The sequence below is a fragment of the Gamsiella multidivaricata genome, assembly GCF_025024155.1.
Source record: "Gamsiella multidivaricata strain RSA 2152 chromosome Unknown BC939scaffold_39, whole genome shotgun sequence".
Lineage (NCBI taxonomy): Eukaryota > Fungi > Mortierellomycota > Mortierellomycetes > Mortierellales > Mortierellaceae > Gamsiella > Gamsiella multidivaricata.
The window spans coordinates 57765-74417 of NW_026251747.1; the positions used below are offsets into that span (position 1 = coordinate 57765).

Below are 16653 nucleotides of genomic sequence, written 5' to 3' on the forward strand. Positions count from 1 at the left end.
GGTTTTGGCTTCTCGTGTCTATTAATAGACCGTGAATGCTCAACCTAAAACATATTTCCATTCAAAACGAGAACCAGGCGGTGCCCAGACGGCCTAGGCAACGCCATTTTCATAGATGCAACCTACAAGTTTCAGGTCACAGGTAAACGCACACGAGACAGTCGACGTTGGTGAATGCGAGATATCGTTCTTTTACGACGATGATGATGGATATTCAATGATCAGTGAAGGACGAAGGATGAAGGCTATGTGGCAATTGTGGAAAAGAGTGAGAAAAGTAACGAATCTAATATATATATATATACGTTGAACAACGTGGCGGTTCACTGAGAGGTTAAAGAAAGAAGGAGAGGTCCGCTCTGGCTCAGGGAAAGTTGGACATGTCGACCTCCGGATTCGCCTGTTGCTGTTGTGGTGTCACTGGGTAATGATGCTTGTAAAGATAAGGACTGGGGCCCATTGGCGGTGAGGTAGTCGTCGTCGCCGTTGTCTGAGAAGTCACCAGCGCTTGTGTGCCTGAAGAAGGGGACTGCGGCAATGCTTGCTGTTGCTGTTGCTTTTGATGAAGCTGCAGCAATGTCTGGTTCGGCTGAGGTTTGTACTGTGAGACGGGCTGATAAATCATTTGCGGGGGAGGTGGTTGCAGTGGCTGCAACTGCGCCTGCGCTTGTTGTTGTTGTTGTTGTTGTTGTTGTTGTTGCTGTTGCGATGGTCCGTTCGATGACAGGGATGCCACCGAAGACACAGAATCTCCCGAGGAAGTACGCGGCAGTAGTGATGGTAACGTTGCAGAAGCTCCATTTATCGGTGGTGAACCTGCATTAGCGATGCTGGCAGGTGTACGCCGCGGAGGAGGACTCATCTGTCCTGCACTGCCATTCGCAGCCTGACGAGGCGCCGACGACGGCGATGACGACGAAGATGAGGGAGATGCATTGGAGCCGAAACTGACACCCGTGTTCGCACTGCTGGTCGACGGTCGCTCCTGTGCACTGCTTGTTGAGATCCTCTCCATGGTCGTGTTACTGCTGTTACTGTTCGTCGACACTCGCTGTTCGTTGCGCAAAAAGAGTTCTCCAGTGTAATTGATCAAGAACTCGATCGTCATGTTCTTGTAGGTCATGTCCGTGATCTCCTTGTTCGGGTCGGGGTTGCGCATCAGTGTTGGTCCAAACACCACCGACAAGTTTTTGGCGTTCATCAGATTGATGTTATCCTGAGCTTTCACTCGATTCAGATGTTCCAAGAGCACCTTCAACGTTTCATAGTGCGCCAGAGGCATCCGTCCCAAAAGCGTCCTGAATGCTGCGAGCTTGGACTCGTTCTGGGGGAGACTGACTGCCTCTATAAATTCGGCATATAAGCCATACGGGACGAGAGGCTCGGGCAGACTCCGGAGGTATTGCTTCAGAACAGAGGTGATCGAACAGATGTCCTGGTATGTAGTCGTGTCCATGAGGTCCGGCTGGAGTCCAATGTCATATGCCTGAACCATCTGTCTCGCTTCCGCGGCCATTCCCGAGCGCCGATAGATACCCTCTACATCCAGTCCTCGCTCATCTACTGCTTCGATGCACTTTTCCACCACCAACGGGACAATCCTTTGCTCGAGCTCCAACTGCTCCATCAAGTCGGCTCCGAACATGATCTGCTTGCTTGGGGGTGCAGGCGGGGCGTCAGTGTTGCTGGCGCCACTGGAGGCTATGCCTCGTAGGCTGGAAGAATCAGAATCCTTGTATGGTCCTGAGCAATTTGGAAGGACATCATGCGTGCATTTTCCATGGACTTGGTATCCGCAGCCTATTATAAACATGAAGAAATATCTTTAGTCCTTGCTTGGCATCATCCACATTGAACAGATAAAAAAGGTGGTAAATCACTTACTGCGACACTTATATTCGCGTCCCCAAAGCTTCTCCTCACAATACTCGCATCGGGTAGGGCGGACAAAATTCTGCTGGATGAAAAAGTGCTGTTCTGTCGATTTTCCGCTCAGGGATCGCGTCTCGCTGTTGTGGGTATAAGTCCGCGTAGATGGCAAGATCAGCCCATCTGCACTACTGGAATCCGACAGAACGTGTCCATGTTTACTGTTCGGGACCTCGAGGTGTGAGCTCGAGTTCTCCGTCTGTAACTTGCCAAACATCGCTCCGACGCTCTTCACTGCATTCGTTGTGCCCTTCTTCCAGTTGAATTTCTTGGGCGCCATGATCTCATCGCCATAGACATTGTCGCCTCGGCTCTCTCGCCTAGCCTTATGTATAGAGTGTGCATCGCCGACGTGTCGACTACGGCCATTTTCGTCTGACAAGACCGAGTTGAAGGAATGTGTCGATTCGTTGCTTCCCAAAATACGCCCAGCCCTCAAGTCGTTCTGGTTTCCTCCGCTCGCCTGGCGTTGACGTTTGATCTTGTCTGTGAAGGATTGGAGCATGCTATTGTAGGAGGACGAGTGCCCAGCTCCTGATCTGGGATCCGTTCGTTCTTGCATTTCCCTCATCATGTCGTTGTTAATGGTCGAAAGTTCTGCGTTACGGACACTCAGAATCTGCATCTCGTTCAAGACGCCGTCCCGCTGCTCCACAAAGGTCTGGATCTCCTTCTGCAGCTTTTCTTTTTGTTGTTGGAGTGCTTTCACCTCAACCAAGTATGCTTGCTTCATAAACTCGTGGTTGGTGCTCATCCTAGGGTTCTGAACCGAGACTGGTCGGAGAGAGTTGTTGCCATTCGCTAACGCTTCCTCCATAGCCCTGTTTCAAAAGCAATTGTAGGTACCGGCGTGATTAATTTCGGCATAGTCTATCTTTCGAATATGCACATATATCCAGACTGGACGACTTACTTTAGCTCCTCGTTCATGGCGTCTAGGTCCATTGCAAGCATGTCCTTTTCAATGCACATATCACGGATCGACTTTTCCAGCTGTGCCTGTTCCTGATTCAGCGCCTTTACTTTATCCAGTAGCTGCCCATATTCCTGCTGCGGCGTCCCATGGAGCAAGGGACTCATTGGGTTGTGCTTTGCGAGCTCCATACGCAGCTCTCTGACCATCGCCTCAGCCTCTGCTAACGCTAAACTCGTGGTATCATGCTAATAAGAGGACAAAGCGCAAACGAACCCCTTCATCAGTATGTTAAAGTTTCCCAGTAACAGCCGACTGCCTCATCATGAATACATGTATATTACCTCGGAAGAAGGGGATGTTGGGTCGACAACACGATCAATGGTACTCCTGCTCTTTTTTGAGAAGGTTGTGTTTGCACTCTCTGTTGAGGGACGAGAGCTATCCGAAGAGAGCGCAGAGTTCACTTCCAACTTGATAATATCGGCGTATTTTGTAGGAGGTGTCGGAGGAGTTGACAATGTTTCCTTTGTGTTCTTTTTATCTGGGGTGCTCAGGATGTCGCTGAGATCAAAGCTGCTTGTCGAGACATCATCGAGTCCAAAGACCAGCGGCGGTAAAAATGGAGGGCCAGCATTAACTGTGGGTAACTCTCCTTTCGAGTCAGGTAGTCGCTTATCCGTTCCAGCCCTAGACGACAATGGCGTGACCTTGCTGGATTTTGTTATGCTATTATGGTCATGCCTCAGACCCTTAGGACCTGGCACCTTTAACATCTCTGGACTTTGCTGGCTCGGGGAAAAGCTATTGTCTGCAGAGGGAAGACGCGGACTGCCGTTGGTGTAGTTGGAATCGTTGCCGTTGGTATAGGCGCCGTTAATATGACCGCCGTTAGAGTAGCCAGTAATGTAGTTGTTGCTGGTGTTGCTGGTGTTGCTGTGTGCGGTATTAGTGCTGGCAATGGTGCGCTGTGAGGTGCTGGGGAGCGGATGGCCAGGCTGTGATCGGCTGGGTTCTGGGGGTCGTTTCTGTCGTGAATAAATGAAGAAAGAAGGAAAATCAAAGAAAGGGGTTTGGTGAGGAAAAAAATAGCAAGAACACAGCCAACCAGTGACCGGAGGACGCCACAGGATCCCACCGTCATCAAAGTCCAGCCTGAACTGAGACCGGCGCGCCAAAAAACCCATAGACATGACGCCTGATTAACTGCACGCAGGCCCCCGGAGAGGTCCTAGCATCAGCTGCCATGGAGGTGTGGAAGCCGAGAGGGCTATGTGACAACAACGATATGATTACCTGTCCTCCTGGTATTGATGGCAGCAGCTTCTCCATCGACCGCTCTGCGCGCTCCATCCGGTCACGCTCCTCTCGCAGTCGCTTGGTCTCCTTTCGTGCTTGATGACACAGCATGCAGTAGATGCCCTGGGAGGTCTTTGCAAAAACCAGATCGTCAATCTTGGTGTCGCATTGTATGCACCGGAAGCAATCTGCATGATATGCCTCATCGCCTAGAGGTAGCAAAGAAGGTATACAGCCACAAGGTGTAACAATGAAAAAGTAAAGACGTAAAGAGGCGGGATGGGTTAAGACTCATGGTAATAAGACAAGCTGCAAGGCTTCCCCGTCAAGAAACAAACGATGGTTTCATGCTCATTTCCACGTCCTCGTCGCGGCTCGCAACAGAGAACGCCCTCTGGTTTTTTTTTATTACCTGTCATGATAGCCTCATCCAGGATGGGTCTTCGGCAAATGTTGCAGTTGTAGGAACATTGTTCACAGATGGGGCTCCCGTCCGACAGCAACAGCAAATTGCTATCGCACTCTACCCTATTTTTACATTTCGCACAACGGAAACTGGAAAAAAGATAAACACCAGCCGGATAAGCCGTTGGTCAGTTCAGGGTCCTCATTAGTCAATCAGCCAGTGGTCGTATTGAAAGAGAGTGAAAGAGAAGGAGAAAGGGAGGGCGAAGTAGGGCTGCGGTGCTCTTTCTACTAAAACCAGTTAGCGTGGGCAACAAAGCACGGGACACAATGTATGGCCAATAGTCATCATCTGCGTTGGCAATAAAGATCATCCGAAGTACAGGCGTACAACATCAGCAGGGGCACCAGGGGAAACAGGGGAGCCCCATTGAAGTTGGTATATTGGTAAAACGGATAATTGGCGTTTAATCGGGTCGATCAGGTACCTCATGAGTAGGTACTGGTAATACCAATAGCAATCGCAATAGCAATAGCAATAGCAGTGGTAATTATTATTATTATTGCAATAGGAATGTAGTAGCAACAGTAACAGTAATAGCAATACCAATAGCAATTGCCAATAGAGATTGCTATTGAAGGATTTGTGTCAATGAAATAGGATTCAGGTACAAGCAAAAATAGCCCAGGGTTTACATTTTTTTTTTAAAGCAAAATGGCTATAGTTGGTACGCCCTGGGATGTAAAGAAAAGAGGCGAACAAGCAGCCAGTCAACCAGTCCAACGCCAGCAGAACCAGCCCCGTATGTGTAGTGTGTGCAGTTGGTATGGGTATGAGGATAGAATTCAAGTCGGACTCATTGCTTTCCCCCACATGTGGAGTCGATAAGAGATACTTGCCATTGGACGTGCCAGAGGCCCTCTCCAAAGGCAACAACGCTTCCTTCCTCGATGGCGCGATGACATCCTAAACAGACGGGATCCTGTTCATCCATTGAATCGACAAGAAACAAAACAAAACAAAAAAAAGGTGTGACAAGTGAGGTGGGAGAGGAAAGTTATAAAGAGAGTATAGAGAACTATGGAACAAAGGGGTTGTGCCTGAACCAGGACTATGGTATAGTTATGGGTAAACCAAGTAAGGGACGTGTGAGTGTGAGAGTGCGGTGCGTGTGCTGAATGAAGAAAGCGGAATGAAGTTGCAGGTGGGGTTAATGACGAGAAGGGAGGTCGGATCTGGTCAATGGAGAGGGACAAGATGAAGCTAGAGAGGGGCGTGGGTGGCCATGTAAGAAACACAACGAGCTTGGAGAAAAGTGAGAGGGAGGCACAGGGACAAGATGACAAAGAAAAAGAAGGTGGGTGGCACGGGCGTAGAGAGGAAGTGGCTGGGAGCGGGAGAAGACGAAGACGAGACAAAGAAGAGGACGATGGCGATATGTGAAGAAAGGCGGGCGGGAGAAGGAAGGAGTGAGAGAGGGAGAGAGGGAGAGAGGGAGAGAGGGAGAGAGGGAGAGAGGGAAGGAGCGAGAGAGGGATGGAGCGAGAGAGAGGGAAGAAGAAGAGGAATCCTTCTTTGCCTTATGTCGTGTCCGTGTGTGAGAATGTGTCTGGATCGGCGTTATAAATAAGACAGACAAGCTCTGCCCTGGCCTGGCTCGCCTATCCCTCGTGGCAGCAGGAGTCGTCGGACGGACTGTTTGTGTGTCACCGAGAGTGGGATATGAGATTCGATTTGATTTTTGGTGGGGAACGCGATTGCTCACTGGGGGTTTATCCACTTCCTGTTATCCTGTTACTCTTCTATTCTTTCTTTTCGCAATTGCTCTTCTTCTTCCCACAGCCGTCAACACTCGTCATGCCATGGACGGAAACGTGCGTCTCCCTTTTCTCTCTGAACCATATGTCATTGTCTATACTGACACTTGCTGGTTATGTGTGCTATAGCTGTCTACTTCAGCAACAGTATATTTTTGCATGTTAACAGCAGCAGCACAGACACGTCTTTCACTTTCAAAAATAAAAGAGCATGTGGATCGAAAAGGCACGGGGATAATAACGTTACTGGGGCATTTGGACTCGGTCAATTGACACCAAAACAGAAGGGGGGTGGGGAACCGCCTTCTTATAATTACAATTTTCGCCGCCGCCGTCGCCTCCTCCTTTTTTTGAAACGGGAGTCAATGCGTTTGGTTGAAGCCGAGGCCACATGGTAACACGCACGAAGAACATCATTCCTCCACATCCCCCTTCCCTCCCCCCCCCACACCATGTCTTGTACTTTTTACTCTGGGCTCAAGCAAGCAAGATGCAAACCGCTATTATTTATGAACCGCATGGGTGCTTGACCTATGGCTCAAGCAGCCCCATCAATAGGACTAATGGAAGTATAGCAAAAAAGAAAAGTTTACGCGCTATCAAGAACACCGAGCGGCCACTGAAGAACTCTCTAACCTTTCTAGAATTTTTGTAGAGCTTCCTTCTTGCAATGATATAGTGCAACAGAGATTCAGCATAGGGAGAAAATTTAGAAGGAGTTTGGGCCCTTTGATATAATTAATATAATTTTTTATTGTAAGAAGGAGTTGCAGGAGTATGCAAGCATGCTCGCTCATGCATTGACATTTATGCCATCTATCTATCGTCAGCATTCCTGGATTACTGGAATGCGTAGGTCAATGTGCGTTATACTGCCCCTACAAATGTGGCCCTTGCTTGCTTGCTTGCTTACTTGCTTGCTATGAAAAAGCATGCAGTTTCTAGTCGACTGCAAAAGTCAGGCGAGTCAGACGATGCAGTGTTCCTTGTCCTACATGGACAGGCAAGGAAAAAAAGAAAAGGAGGAGTGCATGTTGTATTGTCGGGTGATGTGGGCAGATAAACTCCCCCACTGCCAGCCCGTTGCTTGCCACCACACCACACCACACTGCAGGTCGGCTGAGCAACTGTCGGTGCATCGGATTGCATGTAGCGCTCAATCAAATATCGAGGACAAATTAAGGTTTAGGCGAATGCAGAGAAGATTGAGTGGCCTGATGTTTCTTTCTCTCTCCTCTTTTGTTACTTTATTCATTATTCATTACAATCTACGGTCGCTTATGTGGACGCTGTATAAACCTAGCCCATGCGATGTGATCGTCTCTGTTTCCCCCCTTTCTTATAGCGCACACCTTTCCTTTTGCCATCCTCATCCTTCCTCCATTCACCCCTTCTTCGCCATCCACCTTCCTCATCCCATCCCCCCCCACCCTTCTCTTTCTAAAATAATTTCCTCCGCAACGCCCTCTCTCAAGAAACAACGACCAATTGAACGCATCACTCTCGCAGAGACTCGATAACTGCTTTGTTTGTATGTCAAGCACGAAAATCAAATCTTCAGGTCGTTCAATCGATGAACGTCCCGTTTTATCCTTCATCAACCCTTGCCACCGCCAGTACCACCAGCACCAACACTAGCACCAGCACCAGCCCCGGCACCGGCACCAGCACCAGCCCCGGCACCGGCACCAGCACCAGCACCAGCACCAGCCCCGGCACCGGCACCAGCACCAGCCCCGGCACCGGCACCAACACCAGAACCAGTACCATTACCACTATCGAGACTTATTCCGTCTTTCCTCTCTCTCTCTCACTCTCTACGATCAATAATCAAAGGATTATTAAGGATTGTGTACTTTACACTACTGTATCAGTGGACTCACATTCTTCGGCGCATTTCCTGCGCAGTGTGAAGTCTTAGTGTCAAACTCGAACACACCCTACACACAACATATCCCACATCCACATCCTCCATCCTCTCCTCTACTATGCCTCTCTCTCCTTACACTCCCTTTCCGTCTCCTTCATATCGTCCGCCATCACAGTGATATTAATCCTCTGTTACTCCGGCGGTTTCGACTTCGTAGGAAACGAGATTACTTTGCCAAGGCTTTTACACCAAAAAAAAGAAAATCCGATCCGCAGCAGTAAGGCCGAGAAGGAACTTATGCGTCGCCATAGTCAAGAATGGAATTCTTCCTTTGCTGCCACCACTATCATCAACCACCACACCTGGGAGAACAATGGTATGCGGGGAACTCAACAAACCCGAGACAAGTTATTGTGCGCCCTTTTTTTTTTTTTTAGTTCTCAAGATGGATATAAGCCTAACCTGTTATGTGTATGCTTAGCAGATAGCGCAGATCATGAAGACATGGTCTTCGTAGAAGATACATCGCAGTCAGAAACCGCAACAACAAGATCTTCCTCTTCCGCGACGCTCATGACAACAACCCCGGCAAAGACACGACGGTCGACCTTTTCTTTGGCACTTCCCTGGAGACCCTCTTCACATTACGAGTTCCACAGCCACGGCTCCGTTGGTCAACCACCCCTTAGCCCCCATTCACCCACCTCGAGTTCCTTCCCCAAACCATCAGCAGCGACATCAACGACAGCGGTGACGACAGCAACATCAATGACAACGGCTCAAAGACGGTTTGTGAATGCATTCCCAGAACTGGCGGATTTGATGGACGTACCCATGGGGCTGTGTGCACCCTGCCTGGCCACACCCCCACAAACCCCTCCAGAATCCATGTCTCCTTCGAGAACCCTCCAATCTCTTTCAATGAGCGATCATTCCAGCACCTCCTCCTCCTCGTCTTCGACTTCAGTATCTGCGTCAGAACATGGATCAAGAAGCTGTCCGGGCCATTTGAACGAATTCATGTGTGCCCTGCACGACGAGCCGGAGACGCCGTGGCAGGGGACACTGTATGTCATGGCGACCCATGTTTGTTTCTGGGGGAAGAACAATGGTCAAGTTGTTCGTTTCGTTGTTGATTACAGGGATCTGGTTGCCATTGAAACTGAGCGTAAAGTAGGGCTCTTCCGGAACGAGATCAGGTTAAGGGCCAACATCTCTATCACATCCACATCCGCATCACAAGAACCGACGCCTCAGAAGGAATATTTGCTGACGAGTTTTATGAACTGGGAGCAGGCGCTTGGAGAGATGGAACGTAACTGGATTGTATATCGACAGGTGGTGCAGTATCTCGGCAACCACCACCGCCACCACCACCACCACCACTCTATTGCTCAGGAGAATACAGACCCATCATCTTTGAACCATGCGACGAGTCAACAACGGCAGCCTTTAGAACCTAAGGGAACAGGGAGTCAATCGCCGATGCAGTCGGGAAACCTTCGAGCGAGGCGGCGGGTGACGAGGGCCTACTCTGTGGCATCGAATAGTACATACTCTAGCCCAGAAGGCATTAGCAGGCCCGCACCGAGTGATTGCCGCGTTGCTCCTGCTGCTACAGAGTGGAATGAAGGAGGAGTTGGAAGCACGATTTGGAGGCCACAGGCAACGTCTGCACAGACAAACGCCGCTCTACATGCGATTCTGGACAAACATGACCATTACAATCGGGATTCAACTGTTCCGGGATCGGGAACGAGACGAGGCAGTCACTCCACTTTGAGTAGCCGCGCGATCACCGCGGTCATCGGGATGAAGCAGAGACAGCAGGAGCACGGTGAATCGAGCAGCTCGGATGATACCTCGATCCGCCCAGGATGCAAACTCGCGAGTCGTTCGATCCGGAGTGTGAACAGTAGTGATGAGGGGCATGAACGCTCTTCGGTCCAGGATCTGACCACCGCAGCAGCACCTATTCCAATTCAGAATTCGACAGGAGCCGGAGCAGGAACAGGATCAGGGTCTATTCAGAGGCCGAAATTGTTCAAGTCGCCGACGCCGCCGCCGTCATTGCTGTCGCCTTCGTTGACAACGACAAAAGTGTCGCATTCTTCTTCGACGGTGCATGGGGTCACACCCAGACAAGGAGGTTCGGCGGGGATGGTCGTTCATGTACGGAAGGAGAGTGGGGAGAAAAATTTCGACGAGGAGGATATGACGACGGAAGTTCAGGCGAAGCAGACGTCGACTGTGTTCAGCTCAGGTGCTTCACAGCGTTCGTTCGTGTCGACGATAACGGACCTTCCGAATACTACTGGATCCCCGGATATGATCGTTGCGGTGGCGTCCTGTGGTTGTGAGAGGCATTACAAGCATGCGATCCTATCGACAGTGGTACCAATACCGTTGGAGAAGTGTTTTGAGTTGCTGTTCTCGGGTCAGGGTGCCGGACTAGGGAATGAACTTATGGTCGAGACGAAGCGGGCGATTGATGGATCTACGGATGTGAAGACTACACCTTGGATGAAAAATGATAGGGAGTGTTGTATCGCGAGTCAGGATACGTGGGAGGGTGCCAATCGGCGGTTGGAATACTCGATTCCGTTCAAGGTTCCCATGTGTATGTCCTTGAATCCCTTCATGATTTCTATGCAGCAATGTTATCTTTTTTTTTTTTTTTTTTTCATACATCTTTCTAACACACCTTATTGTATATTGCCTTTTATTATTATTATTGTGTAGTGGCCAGAGCAACAGCATCCTGCGTCGAAACACAAGAGATATTACAATACGATGACCGAGTGATCCGTGTGCAGACCGAGTCTCGACTGCCGTATATTCCCTTTGGCGAACAGTTCTCAACCCTTTGTCAGATCTGCCTCCTACGGGATCCATCAATGACAGGGAACACGCGGATCAAATGTTTTGTGGAGGTTCTGTTCCGGAAGACGATCCTGTGGGGCAATAAGATCGAGGCCGCGTCCGTCGAGAGCGCGGATGGGTTCCTCAAAGAATTTATTCGACGCCTCATCGAGGTGCCCACGGAGGTCCTTCTCCCGGAGGATGGAGAGGGAGCGAAGAGTGGCATGGCCAACATGAATGTCACTCAGCCAGAGCTGAGTACGAGTCCAAGTTCGAGAAGTGTGATGAGTGCTAAGCAGGATGGATTACCGGGAATGAGCCCTGCGCATGAATTGCTTTCGCAGCAGTATTCAAAGACCCTCTTGGTGGGTACCCGACGGACAAGACCGTCTATGGATTATGTGAGGCCGCATTCGGATTCGGTGCTGTTGTCGAAGACTGTAACCTTGGACACAGTGACAGTGTCTGGGGATCTGAATATCACCACCGCAGCGACAGTGAAGCCAAGTAAGCCGGCGGCGGCGATCACAGCGGCAGCGGCGGTTGCACTATGGGACCAGCTTGTAAGGAAGAGCATCGTAATCTTTGCAAAGCTGTCCGTCGACTCGAATCAGGATTCCAATGCAGTCAAGACGGGCGCTGCAGGGCCAGATAATGCCACACAGGAATCGGTCTCGAAGCCGGCAGGGGATTCGTCGGTCGATCAGTCGGGGGAAGCCGGTGTGGCGGATGAGGATGATAAGTTGGCCCAGGATTCTGCTGCGCTCTCTCCCTCCGCTGAAGATGCTCGGGATCTTACAGCACAACCTTCTAAATTGTCCGCCGAGAAAACACACGTTCGAGGCCGTATACTTCCACGAATGGTCCTGGTGATGCTTGCGTTGGGAATGACCGTCTTCCTCGTGAATGTCTGGCGTCTCTTCAATGTGACGTCGTCGATGCTCCATGTCGTCAGCATGAATCAGGACCATAGCCGCTTCCTCAGCAGCAACGGTAACAGCAATGTCGAAGGCGAAGCACTGGGCTCGCGGTTTGGAGGAATGTTGGCAATAAGACAGTTGCAGACCCAGGCGACATTGATTCCGATTCAGATACAGACAGAGATGCTAAAGGCCGAAATCTCGGAGCTCGTGGGGCTCTTGGAACAGGCGCGAGATGTTTGGCAGGAGACTCAAGAGCAATTCCCAGTGCGGGAAGAACTCTCGGGCGGACTCTGAGACTCTTTTTTTGATGTATTTTTAATTATATTTATATTCATAATGATAATAAAAAAAAAGAGGGCCAAGCTGACCTACTGCTCGAGTACGTTGCACGATTTGCCTGCGGGTCTACCTTGGCAGTCTCTTGCAAATCGAAAGACAGGGCTACTTCATTAGAGAATGAGCGCAGATGCTCGTCTATGAGTTTGGAAGACAAGTATTTGTCAGCTTTCTCTGTAGGTAAGAAAGATCTAAAAGTGCAAAGGCTCTAAGGGGGGGTTTTTTTTTCTGAAGAAGCATTGGCGGACTGAATTAATTGTATCGAAGTCGGTAACTAGACCCCGCCTCTTCTTGCAAGCAGGAAAAAACAAACGATCTGAACAAACTGCGAGCGCAGGCAGCTATTTTTTGCTGCAGAGAATTCTCGATTATGAGACAAAATGCGATACCAATGCATTCAAGTACTGGGACCACGTCTAGGAAGGAGGCAATGCTGTTGTGGGTTGCAACTGTCGCCTGTTGGCCATTTGAAATTAGATCGTTTATATGGGGTAAGCAATCGCGTCCTTATCTCGACCGCGTCCTCCATTGCATATTGTGGAATGATCAATTGCTGTGCTGTGCTGCGCCATGCTGCGCATGAATGAAAGGCCTGTCTGATTGGTTATAGCTTGTTGGTTTCACCTTTATTACATGAACCTCGTTTGTTCAATCCCCAGTTTCGACCCTTCGCGCGGCAATGATCGCTATGCAAAATGTAAAACGCGCCGAGGATAGGAAAGTAGCGCCATAGCTGTTTAAAATGCTGCAAGAGTAAGAAATAAAAATAAATAAAATAGACTAAAACAAAAAAAAAGAAAAAAGAAAAAGCTAATATACACAGAACGGCATGGAAAACTGAATGATTTTTTTGGAGCATGTTTTTCATTCTTTCGCTAGGTTATTTGAATCCCTTGCGTCCAATCCACATAACTTGTCATAAACGCATCCGGATGTCCATCTTCGTTCAGCAATAAATGCTCCGCAACAGCATCATCCTTCAATTCGCGTCTCGTTCGCTTTCGAGGTTCCTCATCGTACATGTCCTTGCCGGGTCCATTGCCGATGCGCTTGCCCACAAAGCCTTCGAACGTGTTGTGCTGCATAAATATCCCTTCGCGTGTCACCACCTCGTCTTGGATGAACCCTGTATTATCGATCCCAACAACAGTCATGTACGTCGATGTCAACGACTCGACCGGATCCAGGTTCTGTACAGCCGCCATCGTCTTATTCTCTTGTATCTGCTGCAACTCCCTGATCTGCGGTATTATATCTGTAGGCACTGGGGCAGCCGTTGTTGTGATTAGCACAGGCTGTTGTACCGGCTGTGGCGGTAGAGGTTGTGGGAGCTGTGGTTGCGGCTGTGAGGATGCGACAGGAGTGCCGGCAACAGCGACAGTCGACAGCTGAGCGGTTGTCATTCCAGGTGAGGCCGTCATGGCCCGGTTCACAGGGGAGGCCATAGCGCCAAATCTTGGTGCTTGCTCCTGTCGTTTCGGCTTCGCAAGCTCCACCTGAATCTTTTGTAACTGCATTTTGACCATAACCACCTGGTTCGCTGGAAGTGTCTTGCCCGCCAGTGCTCGCTGCAACATCTGGAACTGCTGAATCAAATCATCCTTGGACATGGTCTCCAATGTGTTCACAGGTGGTTTCGCCACAAGCCCTGCTGGCCCAACAGTCCCGGGTTGTTGAGTAGGCGATGGTTGTTGCATCTGCTGTGGAACCTGAGATACCATTTGTTGCTGCTGCTGAAGTAATGGCAGAGGCAGCGATTGAGGCACCACGTGTTGTTGGAGCTGCTGTTGTTGGAGCTGCTGTTGCTGTTGTAGTTGCGCCTGTTGCTGCTGCACTTGCCGTGCTCGCTGGGCCATCAAGAACTGGGACGATGTAAGGTTTGTCCCATCTGGAACTTTGTTAATCGCCGGTATAGGTGATGTGCCGCCTTGAGCCATCGCTGCTGACGTTGGTACTATATCAGGTGCTCCGCTTGATGTTGCAGCAAGAGTCGCGTTGGCCTGCTTTGGCGTCCCCTGTCGACCTGCCGTCGCATTATTTCCAGCTGCGCCATTTCGTGCAGCAGCAGCAGCATTAGCAGCAGTGGCAGCTGCATCGGCTCTTGGTGATACCGGGAAGGACGTGCTTGGGGGCGAATTGTTGGTTTTCTTAGGAGGGGGTAACTTCAGATCTGCTGGCGTGAGGCCAAGCTTGACTACCATACCAGGCGTCGCAGAAGCGCCTGTTGTCTGCTGCGTTGTCGTTGCAGGCGTCGCTGCTGTTGCTGGTACTGGTGCTGGGGCCGAGTTGTTGAGCACGGGGGCTGGTTGGCCTACAATTGGGTTCATCTCTGTATTGACCGCGCCGTTGAAACCATTATTCATGTTCCCTCCCTGCACAGCAGTCGGGACCATGCCAGGGCCAATGTTCGGATTTGCGCCCGGGACCTGTGCCACACCTGCAGCGTTCATCTGACTCATGTTGGTGATGCCTCCAGCCATAGGAGCCCCGCCTGGAGCCACTGCTGCAGGATTCGACATTTCTGATTTGACCCACAAAAAGTAGTGCTGGAGTCGCTCCTTCAACTTGGTCAAATTCTCCGGCGTGATGGTATATTGCTCTTGCTTCAGTGCCTCCAACTGATCTTCAAACATGAATTTCTATACATACGTAAGCACGATATCACTAATTGGTTAGTCTAAATGCTTCGAGAGACTGAATGCAAAAAGACCAAGGACGACGCCACCTTTCTCAGACTTACCATAAGGATCAGACGGACAATGGCATCCCGATTGTTGGTCAAAGCAAAGAAGACGGGCATGAGTTGGTCCAGCTTCAAGTACATTGCCATCATTTGCCCCATCTGATCTTTGACCGACTGCTTTTGTTCCGGAGTTAGGTCATTCAATACACTTGGAGTAACTATTTACATCATTGAAAAGAAAAAGAAAAAGAAAGCCAGTGTGTTATGTATCAGTTATAAGAGGCATATAGAATGCAACACTACAGGAGTATAAGCATACCTTTGTTGGATTGGATTTTCTCAACCATGGACTGGACAGCCGCAGCTGCAACTTGTCGTGATGCATTTGTGATTGGATTCCTGACAGGACCCTGCCCTGGGACACCCGGATTAACAGCATTGACTTGAGGGAAGCCCGGCTGAGAAACAACTGCCACATGACCATTAGGGTGCGCAGGATCCTGATTTGACACTACTGCAGTTGTGGGGACATGAATGGCACTGGACATGGCGCTTCCAGGGTTCATTTGATTCAAGATCGCTGTGTTGACCTGTGATTGCTGCGCCTGTGGGGTTTGCTGCAGAGTTTGCTGCTGTGGCTGCTGGAGTTGTGATTGGAACATCTGCGGGGTATGTTGCTGCTGCTGAGGCTGAGATATTTGATGCTGCAGATGTTGCTGTTGCTGCAGTTGTTGCTGCTGTTGTTGTTGGAGCAGTTGTTGGGCCTGCAGCAATTGTTGCTGTTGCTGCTGGTGTTGTTGCTGCTGTTGCGTCAGCTGCGGTACCTGCTGCTGCTGCTGTTGTTGCTGTTGCTGCTGTTGCTGTTGCGCTTGCTGCTGCTGCTGTTGAAGTAATGTAAGCTGCGCCTGTGCTTGCGCCTGCCGTTCTTGCTGGACCTTCTGGCTGTGTTGGTGTATGAGCAACAGCTGATCTGCGTTTGAAATTCCTGGCATGGAAACATTGCCCTGCAATCCTCGCTGCTGTTGCTGACCGATTTGATTTAGCTGCATCTGTCCATTGATTTGAGGGAGAACAGAGGCGGCAAGGCCTTGGGATTGAGGGGATTGTTGCAGCTGTTGCTGCAGCTGCTGCTGCTGAAGCAACTGAGCCTGATGATTGAGTAGCTGCTGTTGTTGAAGGTGCTGCAACTGCTGTTGTTGCTGCTGCTGCTGTTGCTGTTGAACCTGAGGAACTGTCTGTTGTTGCTGAAAAGGACTAGCCTGTGGTCTGAACATGGGTTGCTGTATTGGTACCTGATGAGTCTGTTGCTGTTGTTGCTGGAACGGCGATTGCTGCTGCTGTGGTTGCGGTACCTGTTGTTGTGCCTGCTGCTGCTGTTGCTGCTGCTGCTGCTGCTGCTGCTGTTGATACAAACGTTGCTGCTGTATCATCTGTTGTATAGCCTGATTCTGCTGCTGCGTCGCATTTGACGGCATCATTTGCTGGATCAACGTCGGCGTAGTAGCCATGGGCACCTGAGACTGAGGTGATCCAACAATGGGCGATCCACCAGCTGCTTGCTGTCCCTCTGAGATCTGGGTCCGAATCTGCTGCAGCTTTCTCGAGTATGCCTTGA

At 50.1% G+C, this 16653-nt stretch overlaps 4 protein-coding genes across 4 annotated transcripts; 2 read left to right on the forward strand and 2 right to left on the reverse strand.

Annotated features, from left to right (window-relative positions):
* Nucleotides 1-364: 364 nt before the first annotated feature.
* On the reverse strand, nucleotides 365-4560 carry BC939DRAFT_503841 (uncharacterized protein; the record flags this gene model as incomplete). Its single annotated transcript, XM_051560450.1, has 6 exons — nucleotides 365-1800; nucleotides 1885-2750; nucleotides 2843-3090; nucleotides 3187-3870; nucleotides 4139-4350; nucleotides 4554-4560. The coding sequence occupies 6 exons, from the start codon at nucleotides 4558-4560 to the stop codon at nucleotides 365-367; spliced, it is 3453 nt and encodes a 1150-aa protein (XP_051411406.1).
* A 1576-nt stretch (nucleotides 4561-6136) lies between these two features.
* Nucleotides 6137-6649, forward strand: BC939DRAFT_453842 (uncharacterized protein). The gene has a single exon (XM_051555985.1). It carries the CDS (start codon nucleotides 6270-6272, stop codon nucleotides 6528-6530), a length of 261 nt encoding a protein of 86 aa, XP_051411407.1. The 5' UTR covers nucleotides 6137-6269; the 3' UTR covers nucleotides 6531-6649.
* A 2944-nt stretch (nucleotides 6650-9593) lies between these two features.
* BC939DRAFT_453847 (uncharacterized protein) lies at nucleotides 9594-12407 on the forward strand. The gene is made up of 2 exons (XM_051555986.1): nucleotides 9594-10854; nucleotides 10977-12407. Exons 1-2 carry the CDS (start codon nucleotides 9720-9722, stop codon nucleotides 12311-12313), a joined length of 2472 nt encoding a protein of 823 aa, XP_051411408.1. The 5' UTR covers nucleotides 9594-9719; the 3' UTR covers nucleotides 12314-12407.
* Nucleotides 12408-12957: 550 nt separating this feature from the next.
* Nucleotides 12958-16365, reverse strand: BC939DRAFT_493603 (mediator complex subunit 15-domain-containing protein). The gene is made up of 3 exons (XM_051559569.1): nucleotides 15358-16365; nucleotides 15096-15256; nucleotides 12958-14994 (listed from the first exon to the last, which is right to left on the reverse strand). The coding sequence occupies exons 1-3, from the start codon at nucleotides 16310-16312 to the stop codon at nucleotides 13231-13233; spliced, it is 2880 nt and encodes a 959-aa protein (XP_051411409.1). The 5' UTR covers nucleotides 16313-16365; the 3' UTR covers nucleotides 12958-13230.
* Nucleotides 16366-16653: the final 288 nt, after the last annotated feature.

Bases quoted from the DNA above. Each gene is read 5' to 3' on its own strand.
- BC939DRAFT_453847 (XM_051555986.1), top strand. From the start codon at position 9,720: ATGCAGTCGGGAAACCTTCGAGCGAGGCGGCGGGTGACGAGGGCCTAC. The intron at 10,855-10,976 runs GTATGTCCTTGA...ATTATTGTGTAG, and splicing joins TCCGTTCAAGGTTCCCATGT to TGGCCAGAGCAACAGCATCC.
- BC939DRAFT_493603 (XM_051559569.1), bottom strand. From the start codon at position 16,312: ATGTTCAGACCACAGGCTAGTCCTTTTCAGCAACAACAGACAGTTCCT. The intron at 15,257-15,357 runs GTATGCTTATAC...TGATGTAAATAG, and splicing joins GAAAATCCAATCCAACAAAG to TTACTCCAAGTGTATTGAAT. The intron at 14,995-15,095 runs GTAAGTCTGAGA...ACGTATGTATAG, and splicing joins TTGTCCGTCTGATCCTTATG to AAATTCATGTTTGAAGATCA.
- BC939DRAFT_453842 (XM_051555985.1), top strand. From the start codon at position 6,270: ATGAGATTCGATTTGATTTTTGGTGGGGAACGCGATTGCTCACTGGGG.